Genomic DNA, 20,961 nt, shown 5'->3' with positions numbered 1-20,961 from the left:
CACCATTGTCTATTAAAGTCTATTCTTACAAAGAATCTTTCATCATTACAACTACCATGAAATTGGATATCCCCAAGCAACAGGTAATTTACACCTGGAATTCTGTCTAGGGGAACTATCAAAGAGGACCACCTAACTTTGTGGCAAATATTAGTCAGATGGATCAGGGTTCACAATCGAACAGTAGCAGTGTAGTACATCATATGGATTTGTGACAGCAGATATTTTTCCTGACAAAAAATAAGAATTCAAGGCAATTTCTTCAAAACTGTTTTGAGGTAACCTTTGACCTTCATGAGTAATAGAACTATAAGATACAAGTGAAGGTGAGAAGACATCTTTGAGAAATCGAAAGGTGAGAATTATTTATTTTCAAAACAAGTCATTATTTCTGAGACAAAAATTTAATTTTTTTGCTTCTAAAAGTATATGTTTATGATATCTCTGAGTCATATTTTAGAAAAAGATACTGTGACTACCATAACTGAATTTAACAAAAAAAAAATAAACGTGTCAAAATTCATAGAAAATCTAGTCAGTGTCCAATACTTTCATTAATATATAAAAAGATTAAAATATCAAAATCAGAATCTGTCAAAATTTGTGGAATCTGTTCTCCGGGACGTATATTTTCAATATCTACTGACAACATGAATGAAGTAGATCACTTCCCATCATGCAATTAATGACTAAGATTTCCTTGAGTAGGGCATTTATATCATAACAGATTTTTATGTCAATGAGTGAATAGAGTTTTCCTCCTGTTTCTAAAATATTCTGTCATTTCAAACTACAAATCCTAAGTATCTCAGACCATATACTACAACAAATACGTATAGAAAATCAAAATACACAGAAATCAAAATGATAATACAGCTGTGACTGACTCATAGCACTCTGTCAGGTATATGTCTCACATTTATAGCATAACAAGTCCCTGGGCAATGAATTGCTCTGTAGTGAGTCAATGTATGTAATTACAAGTATCAAACAATTTGATGAATTTTTCTATGATATAAAAGTGAAATCAGTGTTTGTCTGTCTGTCATCTGTCTGTTGATGTTTGGCTGGCTGTCTGGCTGGCTGTGTATGGTATGGTATGGTATGGTATGTATGTATGTATGTATGTATGTATGTATGTATGTATGTATGTATGTATGTATGTTATGTATGTATGTATGTATGTATGTATGTATGTATGTATGTATGTACCTGTATACTATAAAATGTTGTTGACTCAAAGAATTGAATTTGAAGGAAATGACTGGTAAATTTTGGAATAAAACAGGAAACATAAAGAAAAATTGGCTTTGTGTTTGTAAGTTGGCTTTTAAAAAAATACAAATGAGGATATAATTGCAAGGAAATGACATCAAGAAAACGTACAACATTAAAGGGAAATTGCATCTCTTAGTTATTACGGTATAATAGAATTTGATCAAAACATCCATGATATACCAATTATCATGGAAGGGTACTTTTAGAAAGAAAACATAGGTTATAGAATGTTAACAGAAATCACCTACCTGTAGAAATCACAAAGGTCAAAGGTTATACCTAATGAAGCTCAAACCAAGGGAATTATGGGTGTGTCTGTTATAGAAATAGAAAGTTCTTTATACTGTATAGCTATGTAAGTAGTCAAGAATGGACACTTTGTTCCAAAAGAAATTTTTGAATAAGGGGTTGGGTTGTGAGTCTGTACCAAAGGAATGTAAAACTCTATTTTAGTACCATTTTGACGTCACTATTTACCTAGGATCTATATATAGGACTTGGTAAGTCATATCACGTCATGCTAGACTGCAAAATGAATGATAATATATACGACGACTAAAAATTGATATTTAGGAAAATACTTTCCTAACATTAAGTGGACTAAGTAAGACTGTCTTCTTTCAACTACAGTAAAGTTACAGACTGTAAAATTAAATATATTTTATTGTATTTTGTCCAACTTTTAAGAGAAAGAACACTGAGTGCATGGTTCATGATAGTTAACAACTTTATTTAGGTAGAGTTCTGCTACTTACACAATGATATATTAGTTAGGCTTAAATATTGATTTCCCAAACTTTTATCATCAAAAATCTTTGCAAAAAAATTCATGACTTTGTACAAGTTTGTCAATTTTTACAATTGTTATGTTGTTCTTCTGTTGACCTAGATTTTCCTTTCCATAATTCCTAAATTGTTATATGAGTGTTGATGTCACAAGCAAGTAACAAAATTCTTAGAACTTTTTCTCTTCCAAAATGAAGTTGACACTGACAGAATACAAGTTGATTGCTTGAATGGTTTTGACACAACCTTGAGTTCATTGACTGTAAATATATCAAACAGCCTTCAGATTGTCAGTGTAGTGAGGTAAACAATTGTTAGGTAAATATAGTTCCCCTTTCACATACAATGACCTTTGCACCCTAGTCTCGTTTATCTCACTTGAAAAATGTTAGTCTTTATCATGTTATGAATGAAAAGGTTACAAATAGAGCAGACAGAGTAATCTGATAAATTGTTGACAAAAATGTAAACTGAATGAGGATGGGTTTGCCTGACACTTGCCCCAACAACTTCCTGTGCCAAACCTTCATGTCATAGAGCACAATGAAAAAAAAGGTTGTCAGTTGCTCTATGATGTCACACTGTGCAGAGCACAAAGAGAACACATTTTTATACCCTGTTTGTGTGTACCTCTACTATAGCGACCTGTCCATACATTGACCAATTCTCATGGCATATAACACAGGTATAGTTAAGTCTAAGATTGTTCTTTGGTTTCAGAAGAGTACTACTTTAAGTTTCACAACCTGGTGTTTGAAATTATCATGTTTGAATTATAAATATTTTTTTTGACTCCAAACACCATTGTGGCGTTCAAGGTTTGTATATTGAATCATATTTTATGTTTACGTTGGACGTCACACACCAAAGATTACCTAGCGATGTATGACATACAATGTTATAGCTATGCACTGACCAGCAACAAAACAATCTATGCTGGCTGTATATATATTATGATTGACACATTGCTTGGACTTGTTGATTTAGTAGGGTATAACTATCGTTATATGACCTTAATGAGGTATGTTAACATTGGACGTCACACACCAAAGATTACCTAGGATGTATGATATACATGCTATAGCTATGCACTGAACCAGCTACAAAACAGTCTATGCTGGCTGTATATATAATGACTGATACATTGCTTGGACTTGTTGATTTAGGAGGGTATAACTATTGTTTGATGACCTTAATGAGGTCAGTTGTAATGACAGAGTAATATTATTAACATCTGATATGGGGATCTGTCTTCACTTCACTCCCACAACAACAGTATCAAAAACAAATGAGGAAATAGATCTCGAGGTAAACCAAACAATCTAGTCGTATTCATACACCACATCAGATTATAATCGAATTAAATGACTTATCAACCAACATGCAACTGACAAAATTTCAGCTTAAAATTTACTAGATGGTTGTAATGATTTTATGACCGTTTGTATTTCATATCATGTTTCTATTTGAATGGTGACAAATTATTACAGATTCTCATTTTCATACCAGGATACTAGCTATTTTTTGGATATGAAAAGATGTCCAGTTAGTCTAAATTTTATCCTTATCTCATCATCCTTATGTATATAGTTTTCATATGGGTACATTTACAATCAACAAATATAAATTTACTATCATTTACGTTTGTATGATGATATGAAATTTAATATGGAAATATGTAAATATGCAAATATGTAACAGATATCTATGAGAAATAAAAGCTGTTTCCACTGGAAGGTATGATGTCATTCTTAAGTGGAATTGAAAGTGAAAGTTACATATTAATCACAATGTTTTAGATGGATTATTGTATTTCACCTCTCATGAGAGTTTTCTCTTCAGCAATATCCTAATTAGTATACATATTTGATTCGACAAAAATACTCATTTTCTTGTATCTATAATTATTCGACACAATATTTTGTCCATTATGTGATCTAATATATCAAACTCTGAAATACTGGTAACTTCACATCTGAGTGATATATAAATGTTTGAAATTTCAAACTGTTATCCTTTCATTTTAAACAATTCAATCCGAAATTGGTTTATTTTTCTATGTCTGACTTTCCTACAATGTCTGTCTGTCTGTCTGTCTGTCTGACTGTCTGTCTGTCTGTCTGTCTGTTGGCTGTCTGTCTGTCTGTCTTCTGTCTATCCTTCTGTTTGTCTGTGTCTATCTATAGTTTGTGTCTGTTTGATCCGTATCAATCCATGCATCCATTTATTTGTTCATTTTTATTTTTTTCAGATTAATTCAGAAAGAGAAGACATATTCCTTAACAGTTGAAAACAGTAGAAAGGAATATTAATATTAATTTTTAACAGAAATATAATAATAATAATAATGAATTCATCCTGGATAATCGTCTTTTTACTATTCTTAAACATCAGTTTAGCTACAGGTATGTCATCTCATTGAATTTAATGGTTTTATCAAATTTATGAAAATTTGGGAACAAGACGTCATATGCATTGTGAGAATGTCAGATTGTAACATCATTCAACTTTTTATTGGACTAATTACTCATGTTTAGGAATTCTCATTGGTTGATTGATTGATTGATTGATTGATTGATTGATTGATTGATTGATTGATTGATTGATTGATTGATTGATTGATTGATTGATTAAAAAATCACATCAAAATACAACTTTACTCAAATAATCTTAAGCATCCATCAAAGGCTGATAAACTCCAAGGTTTGTTGTTTTGTTTTGCTTTGTTTATTTGGAATATTATCTGAAATTGTTGCATATATTTTGAAGGTCAGATAACTCCACCTGGTCCAAACATAATGAAAGAATCAGAAGAATTGGAAGACGAAGGAGAATCATCACGATCAGAAACATCTGATTCAATTTCATCGATAGACTACGGAGAGGATCTCCATAAGACAGCTTGTGAGAAAGAAAACATGGAGATTGTATGTGATGAAGATGGTGTAATTGAAATACTGATGGCAAACTATGGACGACTTGACACACAAACATGCCCCAGACGACGTGTAACCACTGTACAGGATACAAACTGTCGAGCTGATTCTTCCTATGAAGTTGTTGCTGACAGGTAACAGACCATTTGCCTAATGGGGACCATAAAAATGTACAAAATTTATAGCCCCCCCCCCCCCCCCCCGATATAAATTTATAAACTGACTTAACGAAATAAGAAAATGAAGAAAACAACATTTGAAATAGCCAACTAAGAAATGATTTATAAAATATACTGTTCACTAAATAATTAATAAATAATATTACAATTAACAAACTGATTGTTGTTAATTATCATCATTTCACCTTTTCCATGATAATTACTTTGTATGGTAATTTGTAGTGAGATACATTTCTGCACATATCTATACCCATATACTATACTTGATTATGTGTTTTGTTATCATGTTTGAAAATGATCATGAAACCATGGCTACTCAAATCACTTACAATATGCTTTTGTTGTAATATGTTTTGAAAACAATCACAAACCATAGATAATCAAGTCATCAAAAATATTTTTTTTTAAATTTGTTGAAAATAATGACATTGTTAACATTCGTCTTGCATATTTCTATAATGTACATTGTACCAATTCCCTTGCTGCTATGATATCTCTATAGATGTAGTGGTCAACCATGGTGTAGAGTCCCTGCTAATAAGGCCTAAAAAAATAATTGTTTGGTTCCTGTTACCCGACCCCCACATAGCTTTTCACTGCTGACCCTAAACTTTACGTATTCGAGAAAGAAAAAAAATAAATCGCAAAAAATTGTGAAGTCTCACAAGAAATAATGGATGTGGAAAATGACATCAACTTAAAAAGACAAAATAAAACTATTCTTGTAATCTGTAATGGCTGTACATCCAGTGATAGGAAGAATTAAACAACACAGGGACCATTTGGAAAAGTTTAATTAAACACACACAGAAAAAAATGTAATAAAATAAAAATAAAAAATCTACCTACCCCACCTATTCTAAAATCGGAATCGGAACCACACAATTTTTTTTATTAGGCCTAATGGTATATTTCATTTTGCTATGATATCTCTATAGATGCAATGGTCAGTCACGGTGTAGAGTCCCAGTTAATAATGGTATATTTCAGGGTGATCCCTGCCCTGGAACTGTCAAATACCTAGAAGTCACTTATAGATGTGATCATGGACAAGCAAGTAAGTCAATTGTGAGATTAAAGTCACACACAGAAATATTTCATTTGAGTAGCCTTCCCCCAAGGGACAGACATGCACACCAAATATCAAAGCAATCTGAAAGCCAGTTTCAGAGAAGAAGATGAAAATAGAAAAAGTTGATGAATGACAGATGACAACAGAGAATCAACCTAACCTGTAATAAACTTCTGAAAGCAAAGCTATTCACAAAGATGGTGTTGTCTTCTTTTGTTTTGTCTCTTTTTTAGATTCATCTCCAATCAAGTTTTCAACCTCCGCAACTATCAACCGAACGACATTGAATACAACACCCCGTACGCCAACAATGCAAGTAACCTCACATGGCATTTATACTAGTCCAACAGTACAAGGTATTTAAGCCAATCTATCTTTTTATGACTTCTAAGAATTTTTAACATCAAGGTTGCAATCATTATACTGCATTCTCTTTATTCAAGGAACTAGTAAATGTTTAAGTTTGTAGAATAAACGAAGATCAGTCCACGTACACACCTCGTGAGGGAGACTAGAACTTGAAGAGATAGATACAAGTTCGATATGAAATGATAAGAACTTGCTCCCAATGAGGTTGAATTTAAAACCTTTTATTTCTACATTTCAGCCCTGCACAATTTTTAACTTATGGGTGGGTAGGTGGGTGGGTAGGTGGGTGCAGCTGAGTTCAGTGTTTTGAGATTGAAAGTTATTTTTCTCAACTCTTACTCCTTGACTTAAAAAAAATTATTTTTTGAAATTGGAATACTGCCTGTTTCAACACACACACAGGAAACCATTAAGAAATTGCACATGCTACACTTATAAAGAAAGTATTAAACATGGCATTTCTTTCTACATTAAATTTTGTTACAACTAGACTAGACAAAGACATGTAGGTGCCAATGTTTTGATGTCTGCAATTGATGTCTGCACTGTGACAAGTTAGTTCATTTCATCAGAAAAAATGTTGCAAAAAACCCTATTTGTTTCAACTTTCTATCTTAAAGTGTGTATATGCAGTTTATTTTCTTATGTCAGTCATATTGTAAATTTGTATCATGCTCCAATTGTAATAAAATCCTTCTTTTTACTAGTTTTTGATACATGTCCACTTTTTCACCTACAATTTCTCTACCGTTTTTCTTAAGTCCAGTTCTAAACTTTGTTCTGTTCACTTCTCATAATTTCCAGACATTGAAAAAGCACCTGAGAAATCAACCACCAAACAAACAACAACTAATAGGAGTGGACTACATTGCCAAGCTGTCAGAAACAGGGATATTGATTGGCCGATGACAATAACAGGTGAAATCACGAGAGTGAAATGCCCAGATGGCTTGAATGGTATGTAATGATTTATTATAATTTAGAATTTACTAATATTAGATATCTTTCAGTTATTTGATATGTAGATTCTTTATTAATGCCAAGTCACTCTTTAGAATAATAGCAATATTTTTATACATACATATGCAGCAAAATCATTCTTAAATTCATTTAAATTATTTTTCTTATTACTATATAAATTTTTTAGAATTACTTTTAGCCTATTTGTTGGTAGCGTTTATACATTCTTTTATACTGTTTTCGATTTATAGACACATTTGTATCATATATCCTTACAATCACACACAATTAAAAACTTTAACAGATGTTTTTATCTTCCACCAATCGTATTGTAGCATTTACAACTTTAGATTTTCCCCTGCAAACAGGTTCACTAATTTCTACTAGTATACTATGCATGTCAGTAAAACACATTATTCAGACAAAAGCTGTGTTGGCAGAAACTTACAGTATGATGTAGACTTAATGGAACAATTTCATATTTTTATGTTCAGGTACAGCATGGTGGAGCTGTGAAGGTATTCCTGCAAGATGGACTCCCTCTACGGGACCTAATCTTAGCCAATGTAAATCACCTTGGGTCACTGCCATGTACGAAAAGGTATATAAACTAGTAGATATAATTGTTAATATTTGAATAACAAATGAAATGATGTGATATATTAAAATGTTTTCTTAAAATTCTCAGTTTTACTGTATCATATTTCTAAAGTATAAAATTATTAATACACAATTATTAATACTAAATGCATTCTTATATTAACTATGTAATAGTTATTCCATTTCTTGAAGTACAATATTACTCATATTACAAGTGTTCATTTTGTTGTCATTAATTTTTCTCTTTAAATATTAACTGCTATGAAAGGGTTTGCCCTTTTATTTATTTATTGATATGAATATCTTATATTTCAGCTTCAAAGTATAGAAACCATTGATGATGTTATTGAAACTACTGATATCTTGGTAAGTGAGACAGATTCCAAGAAGAAATTATACGGAGGTGATGTTGTGAGATGTCTGGATATTATCAATCAATTACCAAAAATGTTGCCAGAATTACTGGAAAGTCTAGGTAGAGAGGAGAGGCTGGAATTTGTCACTGATACCATTCAGGTATGTATAACAATTATCATTAGTCTAGTTTTAATTTTTGAATGGCTGTACTTTGAAATGATCACACAATAAGAATTGTGGTTTTTATATCGAGTTTAATTAAACTTATAATGACTTATCACAAAGAGGAATTACATTCCCTGTAGTGACTGGTTATATTATATTAATATTTAGAAAGAAATGGTTCAAAGTTTAGAATTAATATGTTTGTGAATCTAGAAAATAAAGAATTTCCAACTTCTCTACTTAGACAAGAACTTATTGAAACTAAATTTGATATGATTAAATCTTTAATCCTGTAGAGTATCACAGCCTCTGGTAGCAATTTATTAGCAATAGAACACACTAATGCTTGGAAGGATTTGCAAAATGAGTTAACACAGGAAGCTACTAAATTACTGACTGGAATGGAAAGTAATGGATTCCTATTGGCTGATGAATTACCAGAAGGCAGGAACACCCAAGCTAGTCAGAATATCTGTAAGTATTCATTATTTTTTCTTAAACTTTGAGGGTCACATAGAATAAACCACTTCTCTCTTCTTTTCTTTTTTTTAAAATCTTATGTGTTACTTCATAGTTTGCCTTAAAGTAAACCGTCTTAAAACATTGCATATTGGTAAATTTATGAAACCAAACCCAACGAACATTGAGGTGAACTAAAACTTCAGAATATTCTAACTCTTTTAGAAATGTCTGTGAAATTAAAATATTTGTCAGCTTTCTAAAACAACCATTTTCACTTTTGTTCATTGGAAGTTGGAACTGAGGTGAGATATTGGATAAGATAAATGATATACTTCTTTATTATCATCCATAAAAAACTTGTATATTCATCTTTGATAAGTTATAAAGTTGACCAAACATGACAAACAATATGCAAAGGCGGGACCACATAGTCTTTCACATCTAATCAATGAGCTATGTCTTTAATAGTAATGGAAGTGGAAAACTTTGATCAAGAGAAAAACAGTGAAGTGAAGTTTCCAAGGAAAAACTCCAAATCAACTAATGATGATTGGAAAATGGTTTCTGACTCAATTAGCCTACCTTATGAAAGTGTAAAAGCAAGAAGTGATAATGGTAAGTTGTCAATTGAATAACAGATTATCAGGCAAAAATTTCTCTTAGTAATTCAAGTCAAAAAGTAAAAGTAAAAAACACAGGAAAGTTTTTCTGATCAATAAGCACAGTCCTGGTTGGCATGGCAACACATACAAGCATGTAAATGGTAATATAATACTATTTTAAGTTATGTTGATCATTTTATTTTATTTTTGTTATTAAAGGAACTGCAAAGTTAGTCTTCTTGATATACAACCATATTGGTCAATTCTTGAATGGAGACAGTTTTGATGACAACACAACAGATAACGCAACTAGATTGGTGAATACCCGTGTCATCTCTGCATCTATCAACTCTATGCATTCTCCAACCAAATTAGCTGAACCAGCTATTATTGTATTTCAACATGAAAATGTAAGTATTTTGTGTACTTGAGTTCATCAATAGTATCAGGATTCAAATATGTGTGAAAAAGTAGTTTGGCAGAGTTTCAGAAAAAGGTGGTTCAAAACTGAACAAAAGAATGAGTGTAACTTTTCCTTATACATGTACAAGATAACATTATAATTAGAACATGAGACTGAATCATGGGTCTTTAACTTGTACTATCACATGCAATACATGTTTTCTAATGTAATTTCAATAGAAGTTTGACACTACTCATGTAACTTATATACCTTGCTTACTGCAGTCAAGAAAATGGCCAGTAACGTACTGGCCATTTTGTTGACTGACAGTTATCTCCCCTCACCATTGTCAATAATCAATAATTAATAATTAATTAATTAATTAATTAATTAACCTATGGGATGATGATGTTAAAAAACCTCCACTTCACAAAGAAACTTTTTTAATTAAAAAAAAAAACAAAAAAAAAAACCTTCTTGATGTTCGGTCTTATAGCATTCCTTAAGCTTCTGATATGATACATGTGACTTGAAGAAATTCATGAAAAAAACAATAAATGTTCTGCTAGTCATTTTTGTCAGCATTGCTATTTAAAATTTTAACAAACTCATTTAACTGTAATAATATTTTCTGAAATTATCATTTTTAGGCTAATAGAACTAATCCAGCGTGTTCTTTTTGGAACTATACTCTTGAGTAAGTGTCATCTATTTCATTTCATTTATTAAATTTGCTTAATTTAATCAGTTAATTTAGTCATAATACTCAAATATGCTTGGGAAAATCTAGTCATTTTTCTATTCTTCATCATATTTAGTTCCAAAATATCATAATTTTCTATCCTTATGTTGTGTTTCAAATATGTGAATGATATCCTGTCCAGTTGATATACTCCATGTGACCACTGGTTAAGCATCAACTATGATGTAATGGTTGCATCAATCAGTATCTCATTTCATTTGCAAAATATTATATTAATTTAGCCATTTATTATCATATACAAGATGTAGACAGTAGGAAGTGGTGAAACTCCCACAAATTTTTATGCTAAACTCACACTGTCTGTTCATGATGCCATCTTACTAAATTTGTTGTCTTTATGGTGTCTTTTTTTTACAGTGGTGAAGGTGAATGGTCAGAATATGGTTGTGAAACAGTAGAAAGCAATGAAACTCACACTGTTTGTGCATGCAGCCATCTTACTAATTTTGCTGTACTTGTGGATGTCCATGGCACAAAGGTAACTCATGCAAAAAAGTTGTCTGCACTATTTAAGCGTTCAGTGGCCATTATATTAAAAAAGGAAAATTATAAATGCAAAAGTCTGAGTTGGCAAATATAATATTGTGTACATTTTCTAAGCTATTACAACTAGAATCAACTAAATATTCAATGTTTTTACAACATTGTTTACTCCACATAAGTAGGTATAATTTTGTTATGTTTGAAATTGCTTGTTGACAACCAATAATTTTATATGTATGGTAACATCTTAGCAACTGACATATCTAAATGTATCACATTTACATTGTAAATAGCAACTAAACAACATTAACAATTTAAAATAATTACAAGTTTTCAAATGAGTGATATTAATTATTAACTTACTATGTTTGGCAAATGTCAAGTAACTTCCAACAATGTGTAAAGCTACCAATTTGTCATCAACTGTTTTTTCAATAATCAAAATTTATGCTTTTACTGGATGACAAAAGAAGCAAATGTTTTAATCAGACTTAAATATTTTATTAAAGTATTATAATTCTTTATCAGGTATAAAATAATTTACCAACATACAAAACCTTTTAAAAATTGACCAAAAGAGTGTCAATGCAAAGTTTTTCTGTAAATATATTATAGCGTAGATACTTATATTAACCCATACATTACCAATTAAGCTGCCAGTAATTACAAACTTAGTTGGTTTTAGATGGTTTATTTCCCCCCCCCCCCATAAAAATTTAATAATCACTTCATGTTCATGTCCTCTTTTTCAGCTGCCCTGGAGTCATCACTTTGCACTTTCTGTGATAACCTATACTGGTTTTATGATCTCAATTGTCTGCCTTGTTATCTGTCTTATGACATTTATATGTTTCAAGTAAGTGGCAACAATTTGAAAATATCTTGAATCAAAAGTATCTATTTTTCTATGTTTTTGTCTTAAAATGTGCCAGTACAGACATATTTCCACAAAAAATATAGTGAGAATAAAATAAAAATGATTTTGTACATCTTAAATTTATCAATTGGTTTCATTTAATTGTTGTTTTTCTTTTTTGTTATAAAGAAATATACAGTCTGACAGACTAACAATCCATAAAAACTTGTGTTTGAGTTTACTGGTTGCTGAAGTATTATTTATGGCAGGTATCTCCCAAACAAAGAGACAGGTATGTCTGGTTTTTCTTTCGGTCTATGGTAAAATTGTGTAAAATTATCTTGCTGAAAGAAATCTTCTTACAGGTGTACATCTTAAAATGAATTATCTTTAAAACTATATGGTCTATGAATATTTCAGCAAATATGAAAGATTTTCATATTTCATAGTTATAGTGTAATAAAATGTCAGTATATATTAGTTATAAGTATAAGATTTTATTATATAAACAGACTCTTACTGACTAAATCTTACATTACTACCTTTCCAGAAAGCAATTGTTGATGATGACTGGAGATCTTTCTTCTTATTTTTTCACAATTAATGTATACAATATTTGAATTCCTGCATTATTGATAATTATTGCTATCTTTCCTATTTTTCTAGCTAATGTGTACAATATTTGCAGTATTCCTGCACTATTCATTCCTAGCAGTATTTTCCTGGATGGGTTTAGAAGGCATTCAGTTGTATTTCATGCTAATTACAGTATTTAAGACAGGACACTCAAGAAGGAAGTATTTTTATCTTTTGGGATATGGTAAGCAATTATATTTATTCACCGTATCAGAGTATTTGTAAGTGTGCTTTAAATACAGTGTTCTCTAGAGCAGCAAACATGTACTGCAAGCATGAGTGCAAATACTTCCGAGTACCCACACCGGCACTCATATGGCATGGGGTTCTGTTATTTTACATTATGTTCATCTGAACAAGCAAATTTACATAAAAATCATACTATTTCATGTACAAGGAACAATTATGCACTCATTTACATATCATTTGTATGCAGTGCAAATATATATGCACGTACACTGATGAAATACAATGAAATCATTTGAAATAGTTCTTATAGACATGAGTTATTTTAAGGGATGTTCATACTAATTGCTGATATACTTGAGGTATTGCTTAAGCTTTATTTTGTTATTTGATATTATTACAGTTAACTCAATGCAACTGATCTAAGACTTATTCTCTAATAATCAAGAGTTTTTATGCATCATTATATTAACAGGTGTTCCAGCTGTCATTGTTTTAACTTCAGTTATAATTGACCATTTCTTATATGGGTTCAGAGGTTATGGCACAGAATGGTAGTAAGTAAATCAACTTCATTGTCCTAAAACATGACTCTTTGTGGTAATGATACATTGCAAAAAAGAATTTTGCTCTACACATGGCTAATTAATAGTAATATTCAATTGATAAATTGGTCATTTCTCATATGACTTCAGGGGTATATGGCACAGCATAGTGGAAAGTCATTCAACTGCATTGTTGTATACCAAAACTCTCTTTGTGTCAATGATACAGGGCGAAAATAATGCTCTAAATGTAAGAATGTACAGCTTATATGAGTTCAGAAGTTTTGGCATGGAATGGTATATAGATTCAGTAAATTTAACTGATGGTTCATTTATTTTATCAGTGAGGATGTTAATTAGTACAGCCATTAAAGTATTTTTGGTGTAGGTTTTTATCTAATGCATATTCCAATTCTAGATGTTAAAAGATTAGTGCTACAGTTGTTAATCATGCCTTGATGACTTAATTTGATTTAACATATTCCTGTTGAAGTAAATTTATTAAACTACATTTGGAAATGTTTGTTTCAGTTGCTGGTTGAACACAAAATGGGGTTTTATCTGGGCATTTGTTGGTCCCATCTGTTTTGTTATCTTGGTAAGTGCATGTGTTTACGTAGCCTAGAAGTTTAAACCAATGGCCTTCGAATCTATTCTCTTGTCAACCTCAGTGAAATTTGAAATTCAAATATAACCACAAACACAGTCATTAACAGCATGTCTTTGTCAATCAATGACAAGTCTAAATGTGGCACATTTGCAGTTGGGGGTTTACTAATTAATTTGCATGAACAACTTACTTAATGATTTCTTGTTGATCTAGCCAGGATGATATAGAGAGATATAATCAAAGCCATGGAGATAAGCCCTTTGGGAAGTGTTTGCGAAATCCTATCATTATCTGCCATCACTGTGTAGTTGTAACACACTAAACAAGAAATTAATTACCTGTTGTGTGTGTAACATATGACTTCTTCTCTTTAGGTTGAAATTGTCTAAAAAGCTGTCAAAAAACAAGAATATGAAAATGGTTTAGAATCATATCATATATAACATTTTTGTACAGTTATGGGTGGGGTGGGGGTTATTTCGGAATTAAAGTACATTTGTGGGAAGTTTACATTTTATAAGAGTACAATTAACCTATATAACCATTAAAGTATAGGCATATATGTAAATCTTTCAAGTTCACAAATAAAGTCGTCACTGAGTCAGTCTTCCATGTGTATATACGTATGTTTGTAACCCACCACACCTAGAGTCAGTCTTGCATGTATTCAATACTTAATGTAACCCACCACACCTTCAACTTTCCAATATTTACATCATTTCCAGGTAAATATAATATTTCTTGTAATGACCTTTGTTGTCATGTGTAGACACCCTACATCACCAACTCATAGAGAGGACAGCAAAATGGCCAATTTGAGGTAAGCAAAAGGAAGATAAACCACCATTAAAGAAATTTTCATTTTCCATTCATATGCTTCATATTGTTTGCAGAAAATGATAATTCTATTACACAATACAACCCCCCTCCCCCCCATCAGTTTTCCATTTTTCCATGTTCACAGTCTTACTTTTTTGATGATTACTGATTTAATTTTTATTTTGAATTCCTGATTAATTTGCATATTCCAGTGCAAACATAACAACTTTAATGACCGGAACACAAATTTAAGAGAATATTGAACCTCTTTTTCTACAAATTTAAGACAACCATAATTGTCTTTAAGTGCTACAATGTATTTTGTTAGTCAATGTCCTAAAAATTTTAATTTTATTTACTAGATTACACATCAATGATTTTGTTTGATTTTTGTTTATTTGCCATATTCATTTTGTAATCTCTCTACCTTTTTTATTACCAAAATTCACCAGTTATCGGATCCTCTCCCAAGTTGTATGATGTTCTTATCGTACTTGGAGAAGGTTTGGTGTAAGTCCCTATATTTCAGATCTACAAAACAAACACTAAATATTCATTTCAGTTTAGTACATAGAATAATTGATTACCATCATGTCCAATACTTTTTTTCCCAGAGTGTGGCTAAAAGCATCATGTGCACTGCTATGTTTACTTGGTGTTACCTGGGTGTTTGGAATGATGTATGTTGACTCTAGCACTATGGTCATGGCTTATATCTTCACCATCCTAAACTCGCTGCAAGGAATTTTCATTTTCATATTTCATTGCTTAATGGATGAAAAGGTAATAACACTAGTAAAATGTAAACTTAAGTATTTATACCAATATGTTGTAGACCAAAGAATTTTTTTTTTTACCTACAATGAAATTCTGCAATGAGTAGATTTTGACATCCGGAATATTATTTTCTACATATAATGAATTCATGTGTTTATAGGTGTTGATAGGAAACTAAACCTAATTAATAGTTGATGGCACAATGACCACACAATATAAATTTAACTGCGACTACACTGATGGTATCAAATGAGTATCTTTTATCCGTCTGACAATCAAAATGACAGAGTCCAGTTGACCAACACAGGGGCCCATTTCCATCCCTAAATTTGCATACTTCCAAATTAAATAGTACACATTAACCATGCATATGTGCATGTCATATGATTAAATTCATTGGATGCAATTTGTACTTATCTGTTACATCTTCAGTAATAAATACTTTTATGTGAAACCTAGTTGCTGAGATGTTTACATAGCTATAAGTTGCTCTCATTTATTGCAGATGACTTGTGCAACTTACTACACTCAAAATAAGTGAGCATCTGTCTTTGCGAAAGGGATTTTTTATCATCAGATTCCCTCATCATTTGTCATTAGTTTATTAGTCAAAACAAAATTTCTTTATCAGTTGTACACTAATTAGCTCAATAACGATAATCTGTTTTCCTTTTTCCAACGTGTAAATGAAACAATTATCTCTGTAGATCATTAAAGAATACAAGAGATGTTTTCAACAAGGTCGCTGTTGTCCATGTTGTGATCAATATTCTCTTGTGAACTCCTCAAATCAACTGGCAACCAAATCCACCATCTCAACAAAGGTAGGATTAGCATCATAACAACCAAATCTATTTATGGTATACTTGAAATGTACTTGACATTGAAAAGTATACTTTAAATATACTTTTGGCTGTTTCATTTTGGTATTAAGGGTACATTACAAAATACTGTTTTGGTAATTGATATTTTGATGGAGGTCTTGTTGGTTAGAAGTTTAGGGTGAAATGTTTGGCTCTATTTGAAAAGCAGTTTGCATTGCTCTCACAAAACAGCTACAAATCCACCAACATAGGGTATATTGTTGGTTATATATTTTGGATAGATATATATTTGAAAAAAAAAGAACTTGAAGAAGCAAAACCAGATTGGCAGCTTTCTAAAAAAGAGTAATGTTATGTTGATATGTTTTTAGTACTGTCATTCAAACTAGCAACATCATGAAACATTTGTCAAATCAAATTTATTAACTAGTATTTAATTTTAAATCTTCCAGAAAGCAGGCTTGTACAACACCTCTACTGCAAATGAAAAAAGACTGTCAGTGTCATCAACTGGTAAAAACATTCGTAAGTAATAATTGTAAAGTGCTTTGAACACAGAGTGGAAAGTACTATATTATTATTATTATTATTATTATTGTAAGCATATAGGCATTAGAATGTAAAGGTGTCACTTTTGTATTTGTATGTTCCTCATGAACTTACCCTACATTTCTTTGATTCCATAAAATATTTGAAACCTCTAAGACACAGATAAGAAAAAATTGTAATGTCACTCATCGTAAGATGGCAATACCACCATGTTAGAAACTGTACTTGCAACAGTTACTGTGTATTTTAGTTGTCAACTGATATTTTATTGCTGAAATTTGGAACTATTGATGAAATACTTAAAGGTGTAGTGACATTATCTCAATATTCTGGTGGTCAATAGCAATTGTTTTCAAGGAGTTTCTTTCTCCTTTCTGGTTTCCCACACTATGCGTTAGTTGTATGAAACTTTCCCTCTGACCCAGACATTAAGCCATTCAATACGAGTGAAATACTGAGAATTGTGAATTTGCCATTCATACAGCCAATTATTATAGGTGGCCTTTAATTTCATAAAACTCATTATTACAATAATATCAATAATATTAATCTGTCATTTTCAGTTGATCCCAGTGTGAGGTATACTCCTGCCAACCAAGAAGATCAAAAAGGAACCAATTCAACAGATGATATCAATGATGCATCATCATCAGACAAAGTAAAATTTAGTAATCTACAGGACAAGCTTGATATAAATGATGATGATGGTGGTGACACTGTACAACATGATAACACTCCTGACCAGAGAAGATCTGACTTTGAACCATCAACTCACAAGAATAAAAGTGACTCTCAACTGTCACACCCTGGTCAACAGAAAGAACGTCGGAAAAACGATAAGATTTTCACTTGGAGCATGCCTGATCTAGTACCAAAAAGTGATACATTTGTTGTTTTGACCAGTGTGAGAAAGGGGTGTAGTGATTCTAACATTAACCAGCCCTCAACACTGTTAAAAAAGCGATTGGAAGCAGAGACTTCTATTTAATAGACAATGTAGTTTTCATTTATTTTCAACAGAGATCACAATACATAAAATAAACCTTAGATGTCATGTCCTTTATTGCCATAGCATATAATAATGTTTCTAAGTGTATGAAAATTGCAATTGATTACTTTTAACCCAACTTTAAAAGAGTATTGTAAACTTAAGTTAAATGTACCATAGAGATACCTTTAATACACATATACAGTTGCATACATATGTGTATTTGGGTTCAATATGGTTATCTTTAATACTTAGGATGTACACCATCTACAAAGTCAGTTTATACATAGTTGTCATACATAGGACTGTATGTACAAAATCAGTTTACATAGTTGTCATACATAGGGCTGTATGTACAGTCAGTCTACATAGTTGTCATACATAGGGCTGTATGTACAAAGTCAGTCGACATAGTTGTCATACATAGGGCTGTATCTACAAAGTCAGTCGACATAGTTGTCATACATAGGACTGTATCTACAAAGTCAGTCGACATAGTTGTCATACATAGGGCTGTATGTACAGTCAGTCTACATAGTTGTCATACATAGGGCTGTATGTACAAAGTCAGTCGACATAGTTGTCATACATAGGGCTGTATCTACAAAGTCAGTCGACATAGTTGTCATACATAGGACTGTATGTACAGTCAGTCTACATAGTTGTCATACATAGGGCTGTATGTACAAAGTCAGTCGACATAGTTGTCATACATAGGGCTGTATCTACAAAGTCAATTTACATAGTTGTCATACATAGGGCTGTATGTACAAAGTCAGTCGACATAGTTGTCATACATAGGACTGTATCTACAAAGTCAGTCAACATAGTTGTCATACATAGGGCTGTATGTACAGTCAGTCTACATAGTTGTCATACATAGGGCTGTATGTACAAAGTCAGTCGACATAGTTGTCATACATAGGACTGTATGTACAAAGTCAGTTTACATAGTTGTCATACATAGGACTGCATGTATGTACAAAGTCAGTTGACATAGTTGTCATACATAGGACTGTATGTACAAAGTCAGTCGACATAGTTGTCATACATAGGGCTGTATGTACAAAGTCAATTTACATAGTTGTCATACATAGGGCTGTATGTACAATGTCAGTTGACATAGTTGTCATACATAGGGCTGTATGTACAAAGTCAGTTGACATAGTTGTCATACATAGGACTGTATGTACAAAGTCAGTCGACATAGTTGTCATACATAGGACTGTATGTACAAAGTCAGTCTACATAGTTGTCATACATAGGGCTGTATGTACAAAGTCAATTTACATAGTTGTCATACATAGGGCTGTATGTACAATGTCAGTTGACATAGTTGTCATACATAGGGCTGTATGTACAAAGTCAGTTGACATAGTTGTCATACATAGGACTGTATGTACAAAGTCAGTTGACATAGTTGTCATACATAGGACTGTATGTACAAAGTCAGTCGACATAGTTGTCATACATAGGGCTGTATGTACAAAGTCAGTTGACATAGTTGTCATACATAGGACTGTATTTACAATGTCAGTTGACATAGTTGTCATACATAGGAATGTACAAAGTCAGTTTACATAGTTGTCATACATACAGCTGTATGTACAAAGTCAGTCTACATGTCATACAGGACTGTATACAAAGTCAGTCTGCATAGTTGTCATACATAGGAATGTACAAAGTGAGGCTTCATAGTTGTCATAGCTAGGACTATATACTAAGTCAGTTTACATAGTTGTCATACATAGGAATGTACAAAGTGAGGCTTCATAGTTGTCATAGCTAGGACTATATACAAAGTCAGTTTAGTTGTCTTACATAGGAAGTCAGTCGACATAGTTGTCAATTAAGTCAGTCATCCTTCCATATGGATCTACATGTATATGGATATTCCATTTTTGATTGCTATTAGTGCATTGTAGCATTTATTTTGTAATTTTAAAAGTAAGTTGAAAAAGTTGCAGTCGTGGTCATGTCTAAATTGTTATTTATTTTATGCAGTGTGTTTTTTGTAATAGGATTGCTAAAACTAGCGTTTACATATTATTTTTAGTAAAGTGTACGAGATGTAAAATTTAGAATTAAATTGTGTTTGTGAGTTGCCTGTGTTGTTTTTATATCATACTGATACTGTACCAAGGATCATTTGAACTTTTATTTAAAGGGAATACCATTGTTGTTGTTGTTATTTATTTACCAAGGGCGACAACAGGTAAATACCCAATTGTTGTCATCCAACATTTACTATGTACATGTAATTGTTACAAAGATGCAACATCAACACAACACCTATACAAAATACCCAAGTGGAAAATAAATAATACATTATACTCATGGGAGAAAGTGCAGAATGATGGCAGCCTAACTTAGCTCCTGGGGAGAAAATATTTCAGTCAAAATTTTGAGTGTAAGCTCCCCCCCCCTCAAAACATTTTGTAGCCCACCCCCTAAAATGACTTCAAGTTTTGTTGTGCCTGCTTCCCCCCCCCCCCCCCCACCACACACACACACACACACCAACAAGAGATTCTGGGATATACAATTGTATGTGATACCATAAATCCAGTCAAATTGATTTGTGGGTCTGCACCCAAAAATCAGCAACCAAATGCAATCATGACTTTGACATCTCACCATCAGTCTGTATAAAATTGACATGTGCAATGCCTAATTATTGATATTTTAACAAATTTCAATATTGGGTGATAGTGTTGGTTATCTCCATGCCAGTTACAACTGACTGAGTTCTTTAG

The 20,961-nt window shown here is 32.0% G+C and overlaps 2 protein-coding genes across 2 annotated transcripts; both read left to right on the top strand.

The window, feature by feature from the left end:
• The first annotated feature begins 4,848 nt into the window (after positions 1 to 4,848).
• On the top strand, positions 4,849 to 11,949 carry LOC144437029 (adhesion G protein-coupled receptor L2-like). The gene is made up of 12 exons (XM_078125896.1): positions 4,849 to 5,134; positions 6,118 to 6,236; positions 6,485 to 6,607; positions 7,425 to 7,577; positions 8,075 to 8,181; positions 8,496 to 8,696; positions 8,999 to 9,176; positions 9,633 to 9,779; positions 9,986 to 10,176; positions 10,820 to 10,866; positions 11,290 to 11,410; positions 11,944 to 11,949. The coding sequence occupies exons 1-12, from the start codon at positions 4,863 to 4,865 to the stop codon at positions 11,947 to 11,949; spliced, it is 1,665 nt and encodes a 554-aa protein (XP_077982022.1). The 5' UTR covers positions 4,849 to 4,862.
• Positions 11,950 to 12,171: 222 nt separating this feature from the next.
• On the top strand, positions 12,172 to 20,644 carry LOC144436344 (adhesion G protein-coupled receptor L3-like). The gene is made up of 10 exons (XM_078125118.1): positions 12,172 to 12,271; positions 12,461 to 12,563; positions 12,938 to 13,091; positions 13,569 to 13,650; positions 14,170 to 14,236; positions 14,974 to 15,068; positions 15,682 to 15,850; positions 16,552 to 16,668; positions 17,121 to 17,193; positions 17,781 to 20,644. Exons 1-10 carry the CDS (start codon positions 12,219 to 12,221, stop codon positions 18,203 to 18,205), a joined length of 1,338 nt encoding a protein of 445 aa, XP_077981244.1. The 5' UTR covers positions 12,172 to 12,218; the 3' UTR covers positions 18,206 to 20,644.
• Positions 20,645 to 20,961: the final 317 nt, after the last annotated feature.

Source organism: Glandiceps talaboti, chromosome 6 (genome assembly GCF_964340395.1).
Source record: "Glandiceps talaboti chromosome 6, keGlaTala1.1, whole genome shotgun sequence".
Classification (NCBI taxonomy): Eukaryota; Metazoa; Hemichordata; class Enteropneusta; family Spengelidae; genus Glandiceps; species Glandiceps talaboti.
This window is presented reverse-complemented; position numbering and strand designations above follow the sequence as displayed.

Bases quoted from the DNA above. Each gene is read 5' to 3' on its own strand.
- LOC144437029 (XM_078125896.1), top strand. From the start codon at position 4,863: ATGAAAGAATCAGAAGAATTGGAAGACGAAGGAGAATCATCACGATCA. The intron at 6,237-6,484 runs GTAAGTCAATTG...TCTCTTTTTTAG, and splicing joins ATGTGATCATGGACAAGCAA to ATTCATCTCCAATCAAGTTT. The intron at 10,177-10,819 runs GTAAGTATTTTG...TATCATTTTTAG, and splicing joins TTGTATTTCAACATGAAAAT to GCTAATAGAACTAATCCAGC.
- LOC144436344 (XM_078125118.1), top strand. From the start codon at position 12,219: ATGATCTCAATTGTCTGCCTTGTTATCTGTCTTATGACATTTATATGT. The intron at 13,092-13,568 runs GTAAGCAATTAT...TTATATTAACAG, and splicing joins TTTTTATCTTTTGGGATATG to GTGTTCCAGCTGTCATTGTT. The intron at 14,237-14,973 runs GTAAGTGCATGT...CATCATTTCCAG, and splicing joins CCATCTGTTTTGTTATCTTG to GTAAATATAATATTTCTTGT.